The following is a 19,595-nucleotide window of genomic DNA, read 5'->3' as shown; positions in this document are numbered from 1 at the left end:
TCTTTTTGGTTTGTGGGTGTACATTTTAAAATATAGCCTATGCACGCCATTCTTTATATATCCTTGTTGACACAAAACACTGTATTACCTTCTCAACGAGTGGCTGTAAAATATGTTAATAATAAAGAAGTAAAATATTGCCAGTTACTCATTCAGCAGAACGGAGGATGCTAAAACACTTGATTGCCTATTTAAAATCATCGTTCTCAGTGTCTTTTTTTTATATAGTTGGCTTATGAGTAATTCTATGGTGCCCGGCGATTGATTGCTTATTGAAGATCCCAAAGTACATTAAAATGTAAAACCCATACCATTAAATCAGACAGGGAACATTTAACTTGCTTTGACGTTTTTTTGTTTTTTTTCAACAAAGATTTTGAAATTCCAGACTCCGGCTTGTTATAAGCAACACCAACTGCTCTCTGTAGTTTGTTTCTGATTTGTCTACTGAGTTAATGACATTGTTACGTTACATCGCACGCCACAAGAGATTCTGCGATTTGTAAACTGTTATAGGAAATGCATCATAATTAAGCAAGAGAGCAAGTCAAATTTTGGCATAAGTACATCCTTATTGATTCTGAATTCCCTAAAATGACATTGACCGTATAGATTTTATGCAACTGTTTTTTTTTTTTGCAAGGTGAGTAAAACAGCATTGTATTAATGTACTTTTTTCATTTGTTCAAATACAACTGGTGACTAGGGATGAGCAAATGTTTTTGCTTGATACAGTTTTGTGGATAATTTTACAGTTTTACCAGTGGCGACCAGTCTATGTTAGAGGCTGGTCTTGTACGAAAAAATGCCATGCATTTTTTTGCCAAGAAAAAATTTGCAATTTTTTTGCGAAAAATCCTGAAAAAATACCAATAGTAATATTAGAATTTCCTCATTATTTTTTTTCACCAAAGACCATGACTTTTTTTTTGCATCTGGAGATAAAAAAGACCATTGTATCCAATGCATTTGATTAAATTTTGCCGTTTTGTGATTTTTTTTAAATATTTTTATATTTTAGTGATGCAAAATAAAGCAGTTTTGCACCTCACTACTGGTGACATCAGTTAACACTATGTTGATAATAATGATAATATAGCTGTATTTAAATGCAATTAAAACTGCCAAGATGAGTGCCCAGAACTATGCACAATACACAGGCAGAGGAATGGAGATTTAAGCACCACTAAAGAATAAGGGGGACAAGGTACTGTAATTAAGGAGATGAAATTCCTTCTCTACAAAGCTATTGATTTTTACATCTGCACATAATATAAGGAAGAATTAAACGGGGTTCTAACTTCTCAATCTGTTCAATTTTATGGATCCAATGACACATCACATTTTTGATCCAGGTTGAAATTTCATCGCAAAGTTCAAATCTTGAAGAATTTTTTTTTTACTCCTTTCAGTTCATTTAGTTATTGTTCTACTATCTGTTTTCTTTCTGTGGATCCATATAAATAGTGATTGTACAACCGAAATTGATGGACTTTATTCAGCCTTAGCTATTATGTCATTAGCATTTAATAACGTATTATATATAATTAACATATAATAACAGTAAGATTGTAGGTAATGATTTTATTTCTACTCCCATTGCTATCTACCAAAGAATATGTTTTTATTAACAGAATGGATTACAGTCCTCACAATTGTTTAGTGCATTTTTAGCTTGACAGTCTCTTTTTAAAGTACATTTGTGCACTATTTGGAGTACAAGAGCAGCTAGTCAGATGACCTTATCTGTGCCGTATGTGGCCACTGACCTCCAACTGATCTCAATCCTGTTTCAATTTACTGGCAACATAATGACTGCCTAAACTGAAAAACAAAAAGTGCTCCCTACAGTCTCAAAACTGAAAAAGGAACCCTTGTGCTCTTATTTTACTTATGATTGGACCTAGAATATACCTGTTTCATATATCTAGGGCTACTGGTAATGAGTCCACGCAGGCCTTGAAACATGAAGGATCTTCATATATATAAATATATATATATAACACATATATATAACTAGTTTAAAGTCAGAAAATCCTTTAATACTATATTAATGTAGCCAAAAGTAGGGGTAGTGGGTAGAAAAATATAACTCTTTTAGGGGTCCTATATACAAAAAAAATATTAAGTGATAAATTAATTATATTTTGACATATTCAAGGGAATATTATTAAAGATTTTTTTTTCCTTTGCTCTTATTATATGTTGGTTCTACCCACAAATGTGAAGACCAATTATATGCTTTTGAGTCTGTTATTACTGTATGCACTAAAAAAGGTTTTTACTAAAAGTCTTTGTTTCCAAAAATGCATTCTCTACAATATATTTCCCTAAAGTCAAATAAAAACATATTTTTGTTCTTATTTTCTGCCAATGTTTTTTAATATATCGATTTCATTTTACTGTATTACATTTCCCCTGTGTAACTTTTATGACAAAATACAATTTGATATCTATAAAGAGTCAAAGTGCTTAGTAAGGTTGCCAGTAAAAATTACCAGACTGTGATGCCAGGGAATGAGGTAATAACATCAGGGGTCGAAATAGCGAGAGCTGGGGGCATGGTTGGGTGAATTGGGGACTGAAGAATAGAGGACTACTGGCCTACTGTGTCATTGTGGCTCTGTCCTTAAACTGTCGACACATTTGACCAATAATATGTTACAAAACAATATATCATGTTATTATTAGTACTTATGGTAGTCCAATTAATATCAGTTTGTTCCATCAGCCAGTTTATGATGAATCGGCAAGAGAAGTAAAAATAAGTGGCAACTCGGTTATCTCTGTTTGAATTGTTCACGAGCTGTGCATGAATAATTTGAACCATACTCTGGGTGACCCATTGTAAACTTTTTTCCATTTGGCCCATGTACGGTTGTCTTTAACTGGTGCGCTACTGGCTACACTGGTAAAATACCAGATGAATGGCAAATATCACTAACTGATAAACTGATGAAAAAGGTGCACAAGAAACTGCAAGAGAAATATATATATATATATATATATATATATATATATATATATATATATATATATATATATATATTCCTCATGCATTGTGTTCCTTAGCCTTTATGGAGTAATTATTGACTGTTTTGTTTCTAAGAATTCAATTGGTGTCTCTAAATCGCATTGTCGATTACTCTGTAAAGTGATAAAGTCAGAGAGATCAAGATACATACCACTGGATAGGAAAAACTACAAGAAATGAAGAAACACATTTTCCCTATATACTGTTTATTAGAAATGTCAGGATTGTAACTTCTACAGGACAGGGACCTCCTTCCGGCTGTGTCTCTCCTACTGGGTCTGCAGCAATCTCCCTTACTGTGTATAGTTATAATTATTTATTGCAACATTTCCCCCTCTGTACTATTACTGCAATTAAAATGTATGGGGCTATGTAATAAAAGGATATTTGCCCAAGTTACCCATAGAAACCAATCCGTAGGCAGCATTTAATGATCACCTGAATAAAAGCAAACATCTTATCAGTTGCTATGGGTAATGCATAGTAAAACCGTGTGCCTTTTATCACATATGGGGAATTGTAGTGCTGCACATACATAAATACTTACAGGATACAGCAACAAAGAAAAAAGGCTGATTGAAGCCTTCTTCTGCACACTATATTGAGCTTTACAAATAACTTTATTTTTGAAAGTTTTACCAAAGATATCAGCATGTATTGCAAGTAGACAGGGTGCCAATATTTATGTAAAGCTTCCACTCACTGATGGGAGAATGACATAGAAATGAGAGAGCAATCAACTCAACAATGAGAAAGACATAAGAAAATACATATAGATGCAAAATACAATTTATTAAATAGGTACCCTTATAATGCATGATTGACATTTAAACATAAATCCTAATGCAGAAAAAAAGAATCCCCGTCTCATTTTATTTCACCTTTTTTTGCAGTAACATCTGGTATTGAAACAAAAATCCTTTATAAGCCCAGTCATTTCCCTTACTAACAAAGAATAAGCCTCTTTGGCAGGCCCATCTGAGTAAAGGATGTGAAGCCATCAAAAGATGCTTAAATGTTAATATTTCTCCAATACCATAAGGCTTCGCTATCAGCTTTGTGCCATTTCTGCATATAAATATGCTTTTTAAAAAAAATGGATACCAGTTGCCCTGTAAAAGCTGTATTGATACCAGACAGCTTTGCTAAAAACAAAAAAAAATGCAGACCAGGAATATCATAATTGACTTAAATAATTCAGATAAAATGTGGTTTTGTTCAGTTGATTATGTTGGAATTAATAAGCTAAAGATATCCCATCCTGAATATTTTAAAAAAACTGGACGCACATCGGAAAAGTCGCTCGCATCAAAACCATCGCAAATCAAAACCGGCGCACGTCAACATTATTCGGACGCCCATTGACTTTAATGCCGGCATAAAAAAATTGATGCGAGCGTCACATTTTACGTGGGCATCAAAATTCACGTTTCGCTTATTTTTCAGTTTTGCAAATTTTTCTCAGTTTCGCAAATTTTGCAGGGAATTCACAAATTTTCCGGTGAACCAAGACAGGACAAATTCATCCATCACAACTGTTCACCATTGAATTTTATTTTAGAATGATGTAGAGTGTGGTATTTTGAGACCATTTGCAATGAGTTTTAATTTTTTATTATTTATGGTTTTTGAGTTTGCAATTTTAGCTAACTTTCAAATAGGGGGTCACTGACCCCATCTAGCAACAAATAATTGTTCAAAACTAGATTGCTAAAATAGCAAACGTCATAGCATGGGTAGCTGAATGGACTACGGCCCAATTATGGTTCAAATAGTTTCCATAAATGCTAAAGGGTTGAACACTGTCTCTAAACGGTATTTGGTCCTTAAAGAAATTAGGGCCTTGAAGGCTGACATTGCATTTATTCAGGAGACTCACTTCCAGAAAGATACGCCGTCTAAATTGCAATCTAGATTTTATCCGACAGCGTACTATGCTAATAGCTCTTCCAGGTCCGCTGGAGTAGCAATACTTATTCAGAAGGATTGTCCTTTAGTGGTTGACCAGGTGCATTGTGACCCCAATGGGCGATATATATTATTAGTTGGTAAATATTTGGACATTCCAGTAGTTTTGGCAAATGTGTATTTCCCTAATAAGCATCAAATACGATTTCTTCGGACTATTCTTAACAAATGTTCTACCCAGGTCCCTTTATATCAGGTCTTAGGAGGTGATTTCAATTTAGCATTTTCACAGATTAGGGATCGCACCCATCCCTCTTTGGACAGATTAGCTCATCAACTTTCAACTGATTTTAGGAGGCTGGTAAGGCAATTTGCCTTTTATGACAGTTGGAGAATTAACCACCCGAGGAACTCTCAATATACATTTTATACACCGGTTCATAAGATACATACTCGTATTGATTATTTCTTAATTTCGCAACCATGTCTTCAGTTACCCTACACTAGTGAAATATATCCGATCACGTGGTCTGACCACTCCCCTATAACTTTAAATCTAGATCTGGCCACACTTCCCCCTAGGGAACCTCATTGGCGTCTTAACGAAACCATACTACAGGATCCAGATACTTTCCAGCAGATTGAACAAGCTCTGAAAGAGTACTTTCAATTGAATGAGGGATCTGTTCAATCCCACTTGACATTGTGGGAAGCCCATAAGGCTACCATTCGGGGACGGATAATAGCTATTACTAGCCATAAGAAGCGAGTTATGCGTTTGAGATATGACGCACTTAGTACTCAAATATCTGATCTTGAATCACGATATTATAGAAATAAATCAGAGGACCTTTTAGTTCAATTATTGGAGGCTAGAAAACAACTTTCCACACTCAAACATGTAGCTACAGAGAAAGCTATCCTGTGGACTAAGCAAAAATATTATGAGCAAGGGGATAAGCAGCATACACTCCTGGCTAGGAAACTTAAAGAACAGCAGAATCAATCTAGAATAACAGCGATAAACACTTTATCTGGCCACTTAACTTACAATCAAGAATTGATAGGAGATACATTTAACGAATACTATACACATTTATACAATATCCCTACCACTAGTACCCCAGAGCAGCAGGATTTATTGGCCGGATTTTTTGAGCAAGCAAACCTTCCTAAACTGTCCCAAGAAGAGGTTTCGAAATTGAATGAGCCTATTACTTCTGAGGAACTAGTTTTCACTTTAAAATCTATGCCTCATGGTAAATCCCCGGGACCAGACGGGTTCCCGTATAAATATTATAAGATATATTCTCACATTCTCACCCCTTATCTAGTAAAACTCTTTAATTCATTTTTGGAAGGATCTCTGAATTCACCTTCTTTTTTAGGTTCCTTCCTCACCCTTATTCCTAAAGAAGGAAAAGACCCTAATCAGTGTGGCAACTATAGACCAATTGCATTATTGAACTCGGATCTTAAACTGTTTTCCAAAATTTTGGCAAACAGATTAGCTCCCATTCTTCCTAAATTGGTAAATGGAGATCAGGTTGGGTTTATTTATGGGAGACAAGCCGGAGATAATACAAGGCGGACTATAGACCTGATTGAGATACTCAACAGAAACAAAACACCAGCAGTTCTCTTGAGCCTTGATGCAGAGAAGGCCTTTGATCGCCTAAGCTGGCCTTATCTATTCTCCCTGCTAAAACATTTAAATTTCTCGGGCCCGTTCTTGGAGGCACTGAAGGGTTTGTACAGCACACCTAGGACTAGGTTGAAACTTCCAGGTCAAACGTCTAAATATATTCACATCAAAAATGGGACTAGACAGGGCTGCCCATTGTCCCCTCTCCTTTACGCATTAAGTATTGAGCCTTTAGCAGCTGTAATTAGAAACTCACCTGATATATCTGGGGTCACTATGCGAACTGCAACGTATAAGATTTCGCTATTTGCGGATGATGTGTTGCTAACATTAACTAAACCATTAATTTCTCTACCGAATCTGCATAAAATCCTTGATGCTTACAGCAAGTTATCTAACTACAAAATTAACCTTAGCAAAACAGAGGCTCTTCCTCTACATATCTCACAACCTCTGATGCGACAACTCCAGAGCGCTTTCCAGTATAGGTGGCAGGTAAAATCAATCTCATATTTGGGGACAAAAATCAGTTCGACATTCTCAGATTTATATACGTGTAATTACACCCCTATGATACAAAAAGTAAAGAGTATGATACAACATTGGGTGAAACATTCCATCTCCTGGTTTGGTAGAGTTTCGGCAATAAAGATGTCGATTTTGCCTAAGTTTTTATATCTTTTTGAGACTTTGCCAATCCCTGTACCTTTTAAGGTTCTTAAAGATATTCAAACAATGTGTCATGATTTCATTTGGTCCAACCGTAGACATAGGATTACTAGGAAAGTTTTAACCCTACCACTACGGCAGGGAGGACTAGGTGTCCCTTCTTTCAGGAGATATTATGAAGCTGCCCACCTTCGACAAGTTCTGGCCTGGTCTGGTTGGCGACCCACCACTAAATGGGGTCTTATAGAGAACGATATGTCTACTGATGGTCATTTGAATTATTGGGTATGGCTGAAGCCCCACTCCTTACGAGATAAGACCAATTTACTATCGTCAACACAACATACACTCTCCATATGGCATGCTCTTAAAAGGAGATATAATTTGTCTTCCATTAGATCACTTAATACCCTATTTCTTAATAACCCTGAGTTTCAGCCCGGAATGTGCCAAAGTTTTATAAACAAATGGAGAGACTCGGAAATTGACACCGTAGATGATCTACTAGACTCTCGGACCAAAGAAATTCTTCCGTTTCTCGACTTAAAACGAAAGACGTCTCAAGCCTCCCTGAAGTTGTTTGAATATTTTCAATTACGGCATTTTATTAAGCCTTATAGCGACTGTGCAAGATTGACCCCACCTACCCCATTTGAATCATTAGCCAAACCAGGCCTTCCACAGAGAGGTCTTATTTCCAAACTATACCAGTTACTTTCTGAGCCTCTACAACAGCCACCCCCTTGGCACCTATACATGACTAAATGGGACTCGTATCTATCACATCCTTTGACTGACCAAGAGTGGACCTCTATTTGGGACAACGCTAAAATAATGGTTTCGTGTGTGAGGCAAAGAGAACATATTTATTAAATTCTTATGTTCTGGTATCACACCCCCACTAAACTTCATTCTCTATTTCCCGACCATTCCCCATTATGTTGGAGAAACTGTGTAGAAATTGGCACATTACCACATATATTTTGGGACTGTCCTACTATAGGTCCACTATGGGTTGAAATATCAGTATTGCTGAGTACATTATTTCGGACTCCAATTCCACTGGATCCGTGCACCTATTTGTTAGGTAAACCTATCCCACGAATAAACAAAACAGCTCAAGCATTGGCAAATCAAATTCTTACGGCGACTCGCCTCTCTATAGCTACAAAGTGGAAATCACCAGACCCATCCTCCTTAACCGAAATAAAGAGACGGGTTAATTCTAATAGAATTTTTGAATCAGGAATAGCTATGTTATATAACACGACCCAACGCTTTCTAGACATATGGTCACCCTGGGAACAGATGGATCTAGACAACTGAATTGAATACTGCTATTGTCTATTGTTTTCTCACTAATGGCCGAACCTTTTTGATTCCTATGTTGGATAGCACCAGTTTTCCTCTTGTTTTTCCTTGTTTATTCTCTTGTTTTTTGTTTTTTTTTTCCTTTTCTTTATTTCTGTACAGTTAAGTTATGTGCTTGATGAATAATACCTGTAAGATCGGTTTGAACACGAGATATAAGGTCACAGAGAAAAGGGAAATGGGATTCGTTCTCATCTCATCTATAGTAACTAGATCGCACTGTGACTTTCTGTTATCTATTTTAGACAGTAGGCTGGGGTTCGGATTTGTATGAAACTTGAGGGTGCTTGCTTTGTACCCAACTTGCTGTTTATTGTATGAGGATGTCAATTGGAAATGTTATTCTATATTTCTTGAATGATTATTTTACTGTGAACCATCTTGTATCTTTTCAATAAAATATAAAAAAAAAAGTTTGCACAAGGTCCCCATAGGCTAACATAGCAATTCGGCAGGTTTAATTTGGCGAAGTATTGAAGTCTAAGTTTTGTTAAAGAGACAATACTTCGATTATCGAATGGACGAATATTTGAACGATTTGTACTTCGGATCAAAGTCGAAGTTATTTCGAAGTCGTAGTATCCTATTCGATGGTCAAAGTATCCAAAAAATTACTTCTAATTTTTTTTACTTTGAATATTCCATCGAATTCACTTCGACCCTTGATAAATCTGCCCCTATCTAATGCATGTCCCAGGCTGCCAAATGTTGAAGTCAGAAACAGAATACACTACACAAAACACAACTTGCACTTTATATATAATATTCTTCATGAGTGTTGTTATATTTTATTTATGCATTTTCATTTTTAGTCACAGATGCTCCCTTAATGGTGAAGATCTCAACAGACAGTGGGTGTCACCAAAGAGCAATCTACAACCAACAATTTACCATCTCAAAGGATTATTATACTACTTGAACAACATTAACAAAACCCCACTGGTATGTATTCTTCACATTTATTTAAGTAACAAAAGCATTTTTGTTTTGATTAATCGAAGTATTTTCCTATTGAAACAATTACAACTGAAGACAGATATTATACATACTGTTTAAATCCACAGAGTTGTGAGTGTACTTGATCACTTTAAAAAAGTTCTCTCTAAGCTCTGTATAAATTATTTTAGAAAATCATAGAAGACATTATTCTACTAAAAAACAGCCTTTATAGCAAAACCCAAAAATACTAAAAGGGAAACATGGATGTCTGTATTATACAGCTACAGTATAGTATGGTATTGACATGACATGAAAGCAAAGAAGCAACCTACTAATAAAGGGAAGAACATGGATGTTGTTGTTATTATTAGGCAAAAATATCTGGATTAGGCTGGAAAGCAAAATACAAACAATAACACTTAGGGGCAGATTTATCCTGGGTCGAATTTCGAGTTTTTTTCTCTCAAAAGTTCACCAAATGACTTCAAATTGATAGTAGGAGGTTCCCCATAGGCTAAAACACCAATTTGGCAGGCATTAGATGGCAAATAATTGAATTCAAATGCTTAAAGGGACAGTAAATGATGAAATTCAAAATTCAAATTTCAAATTTATAAACATGGATATATACACATACCAGTGTGGCAGTTAGCATCACTGCCCATTTGCAGCAGTGGGTCTTATTTATTTTGCTGAGATTTACCCTAGTATGTTTGTGTGAAGTAGGGCACTCATATTCTTCCCCCCTTTGGATGTTGCTCCCAGTGGCCTCAATGCGGGTGCTTATATTTAAATTCCTGGCTTGGAAGCAAGTTTTGGTTGCATAAAACCGGGTTCACTGCCAAACAGTCCACTGAATAGCTACCATTTGGCCAATCACAGAACTTATTTTGCACCACCCAGGAATATTTTTCATGCTTGCGTTGCTCCCCATCTCTTTGTACGTCTGAATGCCGCTCATGGGTAAAAAAAGGTTCCCCCCCACTGGGACACCAGTGCATTTACCTACAGTAATCAAGCTAATTACTGGTTAAATACTATTGTTACATTTGTAAATTACCCTTAATCCATATTAAACATAATAAAACATCCATTTTTATGGACATTAAGCCTGTTAAATTAACGGGCGCTAGAATATATGTAGTCAAACATTTATAAAAATAGACGGACACAGGGACTGGACGAATTCGCGAGAGACGGTCCGTGGGGCACATGCGCAGTAGCGCAATCCCACGGACACAGGGACTGGACGCAGAGACACTTCAACTTTATTATATAGGATACCGGTATATGTTTCTTTATAGTATTATTATTATTATTATTAATATTTTAGAACCCCAACTAAAGTGCATGATGTTCTCATTTCTTCTAGCAGTTGAAGTGGGAATTATGCATGAACCCCAGAGTTTATAATAGACCATTAAAAAAATGAATGAGAGTATAAGCAAAAGAGTATGGCTGCTCAGGGATGGAACTGTTTGACATCCTGGAGTTGCCACATTAACATCCAACAATGCCCTATTCATACTAGATTTATGCTTTTACCTGACTAGCACACTCCTAATCCCATACAATGCCTCTGTAAAACAGGATAGTGCAGGTGTTTATAGTCAATAGAATTAAGCCTTTTTAATAATCCATGTTGTTCAGAAATACCGCATCCTGCGTAGCAAAATATTCCATTCCACTACTCAAGTTGTACGTTGCTATAACTTTCTTAGGTTTTCTTAATAAACATAAGTCATTTCCTTAATGATTGTCTTACCTGAAAATAAACTTCATTCTTTTTACATAAATTTAGCTTACATAAATTTTCAGCTATAAAGCAATTGGATTGGTATAAAATAATGCCTCGGTGACTGTATATCCTGTTTCAACAACTATTTTTCACGCAACACAACCTTGTTCTGGAATAACATCGATGGCATAAAGTCACGTAGCAAAAACACAGAACCAACAAGAGCTGAGAGTAATTGCAAGTACCTGTTAGCATTTAACTGCTAGAATAGCCGTAGAGATGCCTACAGAAATATATACTATGTCTCAGGCATTTATGTCCCATGGAAGTAAACTCCACTTGGCACCAGTCCTTGGAACATTGTCAATAATCCTAACTTAGTATGAAAAATATTGATCTCTTTGCAACCATAGTCAGAGTTTCCAAAGCACAACAAGATCCTGCAACACAAATTTCTCTCCATCTTGAACAGCACATTGATTTTAACTCGCACATAAGACAAGATTTACTTCCTAGAATCTGAAAGTATTTTACTTTTTCAAATCATATACAGTGTACACTTGTTGACTAATAATCTTGAGTTTTTTGTTTACCTTCAAAACTCAGTGTACTGCATTTATCACAGAGTGAACTCCCTGTACAGCATATGAAATAGTTTTAACATATTATTCTAGTAACTGCATCAGCTGTACCCAGTGGTGCCATTTATAGTTTCATACCAGCAGATCTGTGAACATAAAAAATAAGGAACATGGTTAATACAAGACACAGTCTACTACTGACTTTAATACATATTTCAAATATGATATTTGCATTTGTTTCTCTTGTAACACTGGACAAAACTTTCCAGCTCTTATAAGGGTTGAATCATCTGAATTCTACTCTAGACACCAGATCCAAAATAAACTACAGGTATGGGACCAGAGTTTCATAATTTGAAACTCCATATCTTAATTCTACTAATAAAAATATTTCAACATTAATTAAAGGGCAACTAAAGTCTAAAATAGAATAATGTTATAAATGCTGTATTTTGTATACGAAATATAAACATGAACTTACTGCACAGAAGCCTAATAAAACAAATGATTTATGCTTTGAAAGTTGGCGCAGGGGGCTGTCAACTTGTAACTTTGTTAAATATCTTTGCAATATCAAGACTACGCACATGCTCAGTGTGGTCTGGGCTTCAGTTGGGAGTTTAAGCTTAGGGATCGTCATAAATTGTCAAAACAGCACAGGTCAAATAACATCTTCCATAGAAGCTGATACAGCAAGACTGATTAATAATCAGAATATACAGACTGCACTGGGTCTGTGGATACAAATCTACACAGTTGTTACAAGGAAATAAACAAAGCTGCTCTCTGTCACTTGAAAGTATGATTGTTTTCCTGCAGAGCAGTTAGGGACCGTCTGAAGTTTCCTAACTGTAGCTGTCAGAGCAAGTAAAACTAAGGGGGAATTTCAATGCATACAGTCAGGTTTCTTATACAAACTGTACACATTTTTTAATTAAAGTATATTGGAGATAGATTTCTTTTTCATTAAAGGAAGTAAAAATGGGGTTTTATTTCTTTGCCTTACACCCCCTTTAAACCCAGCAGCACAATTATTTCTGAGATGTACCGATGCTTCCCTGAGTATATAATACCCTTACAAATTATTATGAACTGCACTAATACCTTCATCTAAAACCTTTTAAACCTGAAGAGAGATTTGCAAAAACATTAACTGCCTGATGTGATTTAATTCAGTTTACAGTAAAAGTACAGTAAACCTCTAACATTCCATGTTCACAAGGAGCACCTGTATTAGACTCCTGTTTCAGGTTCTTATAACTTTGAAATATTTTTTAGTGATTCTGACATGTTTCTGTAACAGCCCAGTGTGAGTAACAGAACCATATCTCTCCACCTACTATTGCATTTAAGCTATGTCAGAGAGTCTGTAATAATGCTAGAATTGATTGATTGATTATGATATTGAAAATAATACATTCTAAAGCTTGACTTCAATACCATTTCAATGCAACAAATTAATATTTATTCACATGAATAAAGGCAGACACAACTTTTTAAATGAGTGATATAAATCCAAAAGTGTATAAAAAATATATAAAATATATAGAGAATATATAAATATATATACACAGTGTCCCAAGGTTCAAATTGAGTCCACAGTCCCATTGCCGGCCTTTACTTGTATCCCCTTAAGTCCAAATCGCTATAACTATAACAGAAGCCAGTGCCAAAGGCACAGGGTAGAACAAACAGACATAGGACAATATTGTTTGATAATGGTAACCCCTTGTGATTAGGAGCTTTTAATTATGTATTCACTACACTATGGGGCCGATTCATGAAGCTCGAGTGAAGGATTCGAAGTAAAAAAACTTCGAATTTCGAAGTGTTTTTTGGGCTACTTCGACCATCGAATGGGCTACTTCGACCTTCGACTACGACTACGAATCGAACGATTCGAACTAAAAATCGTTCGACTATTCGACCATTCGATAGTCGAAGTACTGCCTCTTTAAAAAAACTTCGACCCCCTACTTCGGCAGCTAAAAGCTACCGAAGTCAATGTTAGCCTATGGGGAAGGTCCCCATAGGCTTGCCTAAGTTTTTTTGATCGAAGGATATTCCTTCGATCGTTGTATTAAAATCCTTCGAATCGTTCGATTCGAAGGATTTAATCGTTCGATCGAAGGAATAATCCTTCGATCGTTCGATCGCAGCATTTGCGCTAAATCCTTCGACTTCGATATTCGAAGTCGAAGGATTTTAGTTCCTAGTCGAATATCGAGGGTTAATTAACCCTCGATATTCGACCCTTCATACATCTGCCCCTATGTGTAGCCCCCCTTTTTTCACCACCACCTTTGGTGATTGTAACAAAGATACTACGGAACTCTCCTTATATTATGCTTTCGGATGGGTACTCACAAACAAATTTTGTTCAAATGCATGTAAAAATCTCTCTTCAGTGTCGGAACGCACTCTTCAATGCAAACAGTAGGAAAAATGCAGCAGCAATAGTGTAAATCCACCTTTTTTATTCTAAAATTGTGTTTAAAATGCATTCACATGGCATTCGTATTTTGAATGCATATCACTATGACGTCCTGTTAGCAACCGTCCCCACCAATACAATACAATACAATCCGCGTGGAGTCATTTACACCAAATCGCTTACTTGGCTTTTAGAACTCCTGGCAGCGTTTTCACTCCTCGTGTTTACTGAGGGGGCGCCCTCCAGTGATGTCACCAGCCTTACGCGTTTCATCAGGCTTTTAAGAGGCATTTAAGCTATGTCAGAGAGTCTGTAATAATGCTACCCTAAGGAAAATGGTCATCTGGCTAGAATTGATTGATTGATTGATAATGATATTGAAAATAATACATTCTAAAGCTTGACTTCAATACCATTTCAATGCAACAAATTTAAATTTATAATATGTATTCACATGAATAAAGGCAGACACAACTTTCTAAATGAGTGCCCTGCTTTTTGTGTATATGTGTGTGTATATATATATATATATATATATATATATATATATATATATATATATATATATATATATATATATATATAGATAGATAGATAGATAGATAGATAGATAGATAGATAGATAGAAAACAAATATATACACAAAAAGCAGGGCACTCATTTTTTATTTATCTTAGTAATGCATAAAAACCCAACACATTTCAGTACCCATACAGTGAGGCACATGCGAAAAAATAAATGAAGGCAACTTACACAGACAATATACCACATATATACACTCTTGTCATTTCAAAACTGGCGTGCCAAACTTCAGTGTTCCACCTCCTCATTGTTCAGATTTGGTACATGGTCATCAGGAATGACATCACTTCTGGAAATGACGTCACCTCCTTAATTATGAACAAAGTGTCTGCAGACATAAAATCCATAGCGCCTGTTAATCACATGCCTTTCTGATTAACTGAAAGAGCTCTAAAACATGCCTATTTTGATAATAAATGGATTTTTCAGCTTACATACTGCAAGTAGAGTTATTAACACTTTCTTAGAATCTATGGAAACCAAAGCTAGTATGGTATGGGACCTGTGATCTTTCCATAATTTGTATCTACATACCTTGTCTACTAAAAAATCATTTAACTATTTATTGACCCCAATAGGATTGTTTTGTCTCCAGTAAAGATTAATTATATCTTAGTTGGGATCAATTATAAGGTACTGTTTTAGTATTACAGAGAAAAAGGAAATCATTTTTAAAAATGTGAATTATAATGGAGTCTATGGGAGATGGCCTTCCCATAATTTGGAGCTTTCTGGATAATGGGTTTCCAGATAACAGCTCCCATATCTGTATACAATCAGTCCATAATATTATAGTTAAACAAATACAAAGGGAAAATGCAAAATGAGAAATAGTGGTCCTCGAAATGTTGGCATTGGATTAAAATCCATATATTAGTGGAGTGGTGTGACCTTCTCTTTCCTGTAATTCGGTGTCCAGACAGATTGAGGATGGAGCCCAAGATACCATGGAATATATTAAGGGGTCTATTTATCATGCTGTGTAAAAAGTGTAGCATTACCAGGGATCTTGCTTAGAGCAAACAATCAACAATTAGATGTCAACAGTTAGAAACCAAAAGCAAAGATCTGATTGGCTGCTGTGAGCAACATCACCAGTATTTTTTCACACTACTTTTTACACCCCTAAGTGTACATGACAAAATAGTGCTCTGTATATGCTAAACTTTGAATGGTTAACTTTTAACAATAGTGATGGGCGAATTTATTCGCAAGGCGCGAATTCGCTGCGAATTCGCCGCCAGCGAATAAATTTGCGATACCCCCCGCGAAAATTCGCCCGAAAAAATTAGCCGGCGTCAAAAAAACGGGCGCTGGCGTAAAAAATTAGACGCTGGCGCCGTTTTGTGAATTTTTTGCCGTTTCACGAAATTTGCTAATTTTCCGGCAAAGCGAAATGGCGCAAATTCGCCCATCACTATTTAAGAACAATAGGAACAACTTTTATTAATCTGGCTTCGAAAGCACAGAGTGTTGCTACTTAATGATTTACCCCTGGGTAATGCTGTTTGTGGAAACAGCTTGTATTTATTTTTCCTGATGCATTCACACTCTTTTCATTTTAACCAGTACAAGAAACATTTCTCAACAGTATAAGTAACATTTCTCTAGAATATTTATCTGCATTGCAGGTTGAACTGCACAATCTGTGTGATCACCTTGAGTGGAGGATAAGATGCAAAACAGAGTCTGAACTCTTCATCGAATCATATTGTTAACTCAAATTATAGGCTTATAACAATTTTATCAGTCTCTAACTTTTTTTTTCTTCCATACAACATGCTGTTTATTAGTGTATGAAAGTCATAGCCTTGCAATGTGAAAAGTCCATCAATTGGACCCTGCGGCTCCTGCCAGCAGCTAAAAAACCTCTGCCCCTAAGCACCAAAATACAATATAATTTCTACAGGACAAGGGAAACAGGATGGCTGTTAACATGTCAAGAAGACAAATGAGGTCTGTAAAAAAGATATAAATAAAAATCAGGAACAGTAGTTACATAAACGGAACCATAAATTACAAGTACTACAAAGAAAATGTCACTACAAATTTATAAACTTTTACTGTTCTGGTTTAGGATATATTGGTTTAAAATGGCTTCTGTCCCCTAAAAAAAAAAAAAGTCGACTGGCACTCATTTACGATTGCCCAGGGCATAGGTGCAAAAGCATAATAGGGTGCAAACCTATACCCGTCATGCACAGAGCACTTGTATACGTTGGATTGAATAACTGTGCAGCTCTTTTGTGGTCCCTGGTGTTTCCTATTCTGCACCTCTGAGTGACACAGAAACTAGGGGATGTTGCAGTGGCCACCACCTGCCTCTGTGGTTACAGTGTTCTTGATTGCTAAGAATACTCAGAGTAATGGATAGCACACCCAATTTCAAAAAATAATGGAAAAATTTATTACAAAAAAAGGCTGCCTTTTTGTTTTTTTGTCTATTTGTACCCCTGAGGAAGACCCTTAAGGTGGAAACGCGTTGGGCTCACTGTTATATTATTTATTATTTTTGTATAATTTTTTGTATTTTCTTTACTTTTTTGTAATAAATTTTTCCATTATTTTTTTAAATTGGGTGTGCTATCCATTACTGCTATTATAGTCTTGTCTGGAGACCCTTATGGGGAGTCCCATATGGATTAGCAGCCCTCACTTTACTTTAATGGGTATGCGCCTTCTCTTTATATTTTGTTCTTGATTGCTAAGAACTTTGCTTAGGAAGCTTAAAATATAGCTACTGGAGTGCTCCTGACCTGCCCGAGCCATATCTATATGCATGTTTTGCAACACTATGGAGAAAAAAGATGCAAACAATGATGAAAGGAAGTATTACTACCTACATAAAAAAATATTCATAGAAAATGAAAGTGAACAAAAAGGCAAATCCCTATTTAAATCAGCTCTACAAGAAGAACTTTACAAATGATACATTGGTAGATTTCAGGTGTTTTTCTCACAATGTATTTTACAACCCCAAACCTGAAGAAAGCTACGTAACCATCATGGCCACCTAATAATGGTGTTTTCTAATGATACTTTTTTGTATTGGTGTTGATTCTTTCTTTCTTGGACTGTAGACATTCTGTAAACATTCTGTTCTCCATTGCCGCTAATGAATTCAACTATAACTAATAAGGAATACTATTAAAAACAGTCCTGATAAATAATTCAGCAAAGCCATCCAAATAGTTGCATTTGTAGATGAAAAGACGCATGTCCATAAAGTTCAATGTTTTGACAAAGCAAATATCTGACTGTCTTCTAATGACCTTTAATAATCCAAAAATAAGGATATGGTTGCCTTTCAAGGATTTAAACAACAAAAGGAAAAGGAAAAACATCCACCTGTTTCTTGTATTTATACATCACATGTATAGTTTCTTGTAAAGGCAACAAATCACAGCGGAATATGGGGTTTATCTGTATCTCATAGCTTTATATTGTTTGCAACGATTTGTTCAACAAAGAACTAATTTGTATTCATGATAAAATGTTAACTTATTCGTTATATTTTCTTGTTTTAGATATTCTGTGATTATCATGGACATTCTCAGAGGAAGAATGTATTTTTCTATGGATGCAGTCTAAAGGAGACCCTTTGGCAGGCCGGTTGTGTTGTGGACTCCTCCAATCTCCTTGAGGATGTTGGGTATAGGGTATGCCTAATTTAAATTTTCACTGATGCAGGAAATGCAAATTTCCTCTTTTCTTAAAATAAAAGGACAAGTAGAGGTCTACTATATACCTCTTCAGAAATTGTGCAAGGGGTTGGGTTGTAAACATGGCCCCATGTGGACACTCTTCCCTTTAACTTGTAACTTTAAAATGTGAAATCTTGAGGAAAAGTCACAATTAAGAGTACAGTACTTGCACATAGTTTTCTCTACACACATTGTCATGATGTTTATTTTTAGTAAAAGACAAAAGCAAACATGAAGTAGTGAATGCTTATGAAACAATGCCTTTATGCCTATGGTACAACATGCAAGTCATGGGTAGTGTACCCACATTTTTAATGCCTAAAACTAGGGATCAAAACACCAAAATCAACTCCTGCCACATCCAAATGTGGTCATTGTTAATCACATAAAAGTGCACTAAGCAAGCATCAACACTAATCAAGTGATTATCATAGAAAAAAAAGTCCAAATGCTGCTGCTTATGTGCCCATTGAATGGGAGACAGCATTGTTGTTTATTATTTACATCCAATATTGCAGTTGCAGTCAAGCATTTTCCTGCAGTTGTTCAAATCCCATTCAATAAAGGTACTTGCATCTTGTTATACATCCATAGAGTTGCACTCAATGCTTCATAGTCCTTCCTCTGGTTCTGAATGGAGCACAGTTGTACCTAATGGAACAGATGAACCCTGGAGCTACCTCCAAATATGACAGTAACTCCAGGATTCCCACTTTGGCCTAGGATATTTGTGCAATGCAGTTCCACAGAAAGAATGAGGTGCAGCTTCCATGGTGATAGCTGGAATAGTGGGGAAAGCACATTGTGGGAAAGCATGGTGATAATGGTGGAATCAGTGGAATACTGAGCAAGAATTTCAGACACACACAGTAGTAATATAAAACACTCAATGCCAGCAATGCAGTCTGAGAGGGTAATACATTTGCATGAATGTAATATGAATTTAATTTCCGTCTACAATTTAATCATTCTAGTTACAAAATGCTTCAA

At 35.9% G+C, this 19,595-nt stretch overlaps 1 protein-coding gene across 1 annotated transcript in view; it reads left to right on the top strand.

Moving 5' to 3' along the window:
• agbl1.L (AGBL carboxypeptidase 1 L homeolog) overlaps positions 1 to 19,595 on the top strand; it is a 264,376-nt gene that overhangs the window by 123,407 nt on the left and 121,374 nt on the right. The window contains exons 19-20 of the mRNA XM_018253224.2: positions 9,440 to 9,569; positions 18,429 to 18,560. Coding sequence (XP_018108713.1) covers positions 9,440 to 9,569; positions 18,429 to 18,560 — 262 coding nt within the window. The remainder of the gene's footprint in view (positions 1 to 9,439; positions 9,570 to 18,428; positions 18,561 to 19,595) is intronic.

The sequence above is a fragment of the Xenopus laevis genome, chromosome 3L, assembly GCF_017654675.1.
Source record: "Xenopus laevis strain J_2021 chromosome 3L, Xenopus_laevis_v10.1, whole genome shotgun sequence".
NCBI classification, from domain to species: Eukaryota; Metazoa; Chordata; class Amphibia; order Anura; family Pipidae; genus Xenopus; species Xenopus laevis.
Note: the sequence above shows the minus strand (reverse complement) of the source record. Positions and strands in the feature narration are given on the sequence as shown.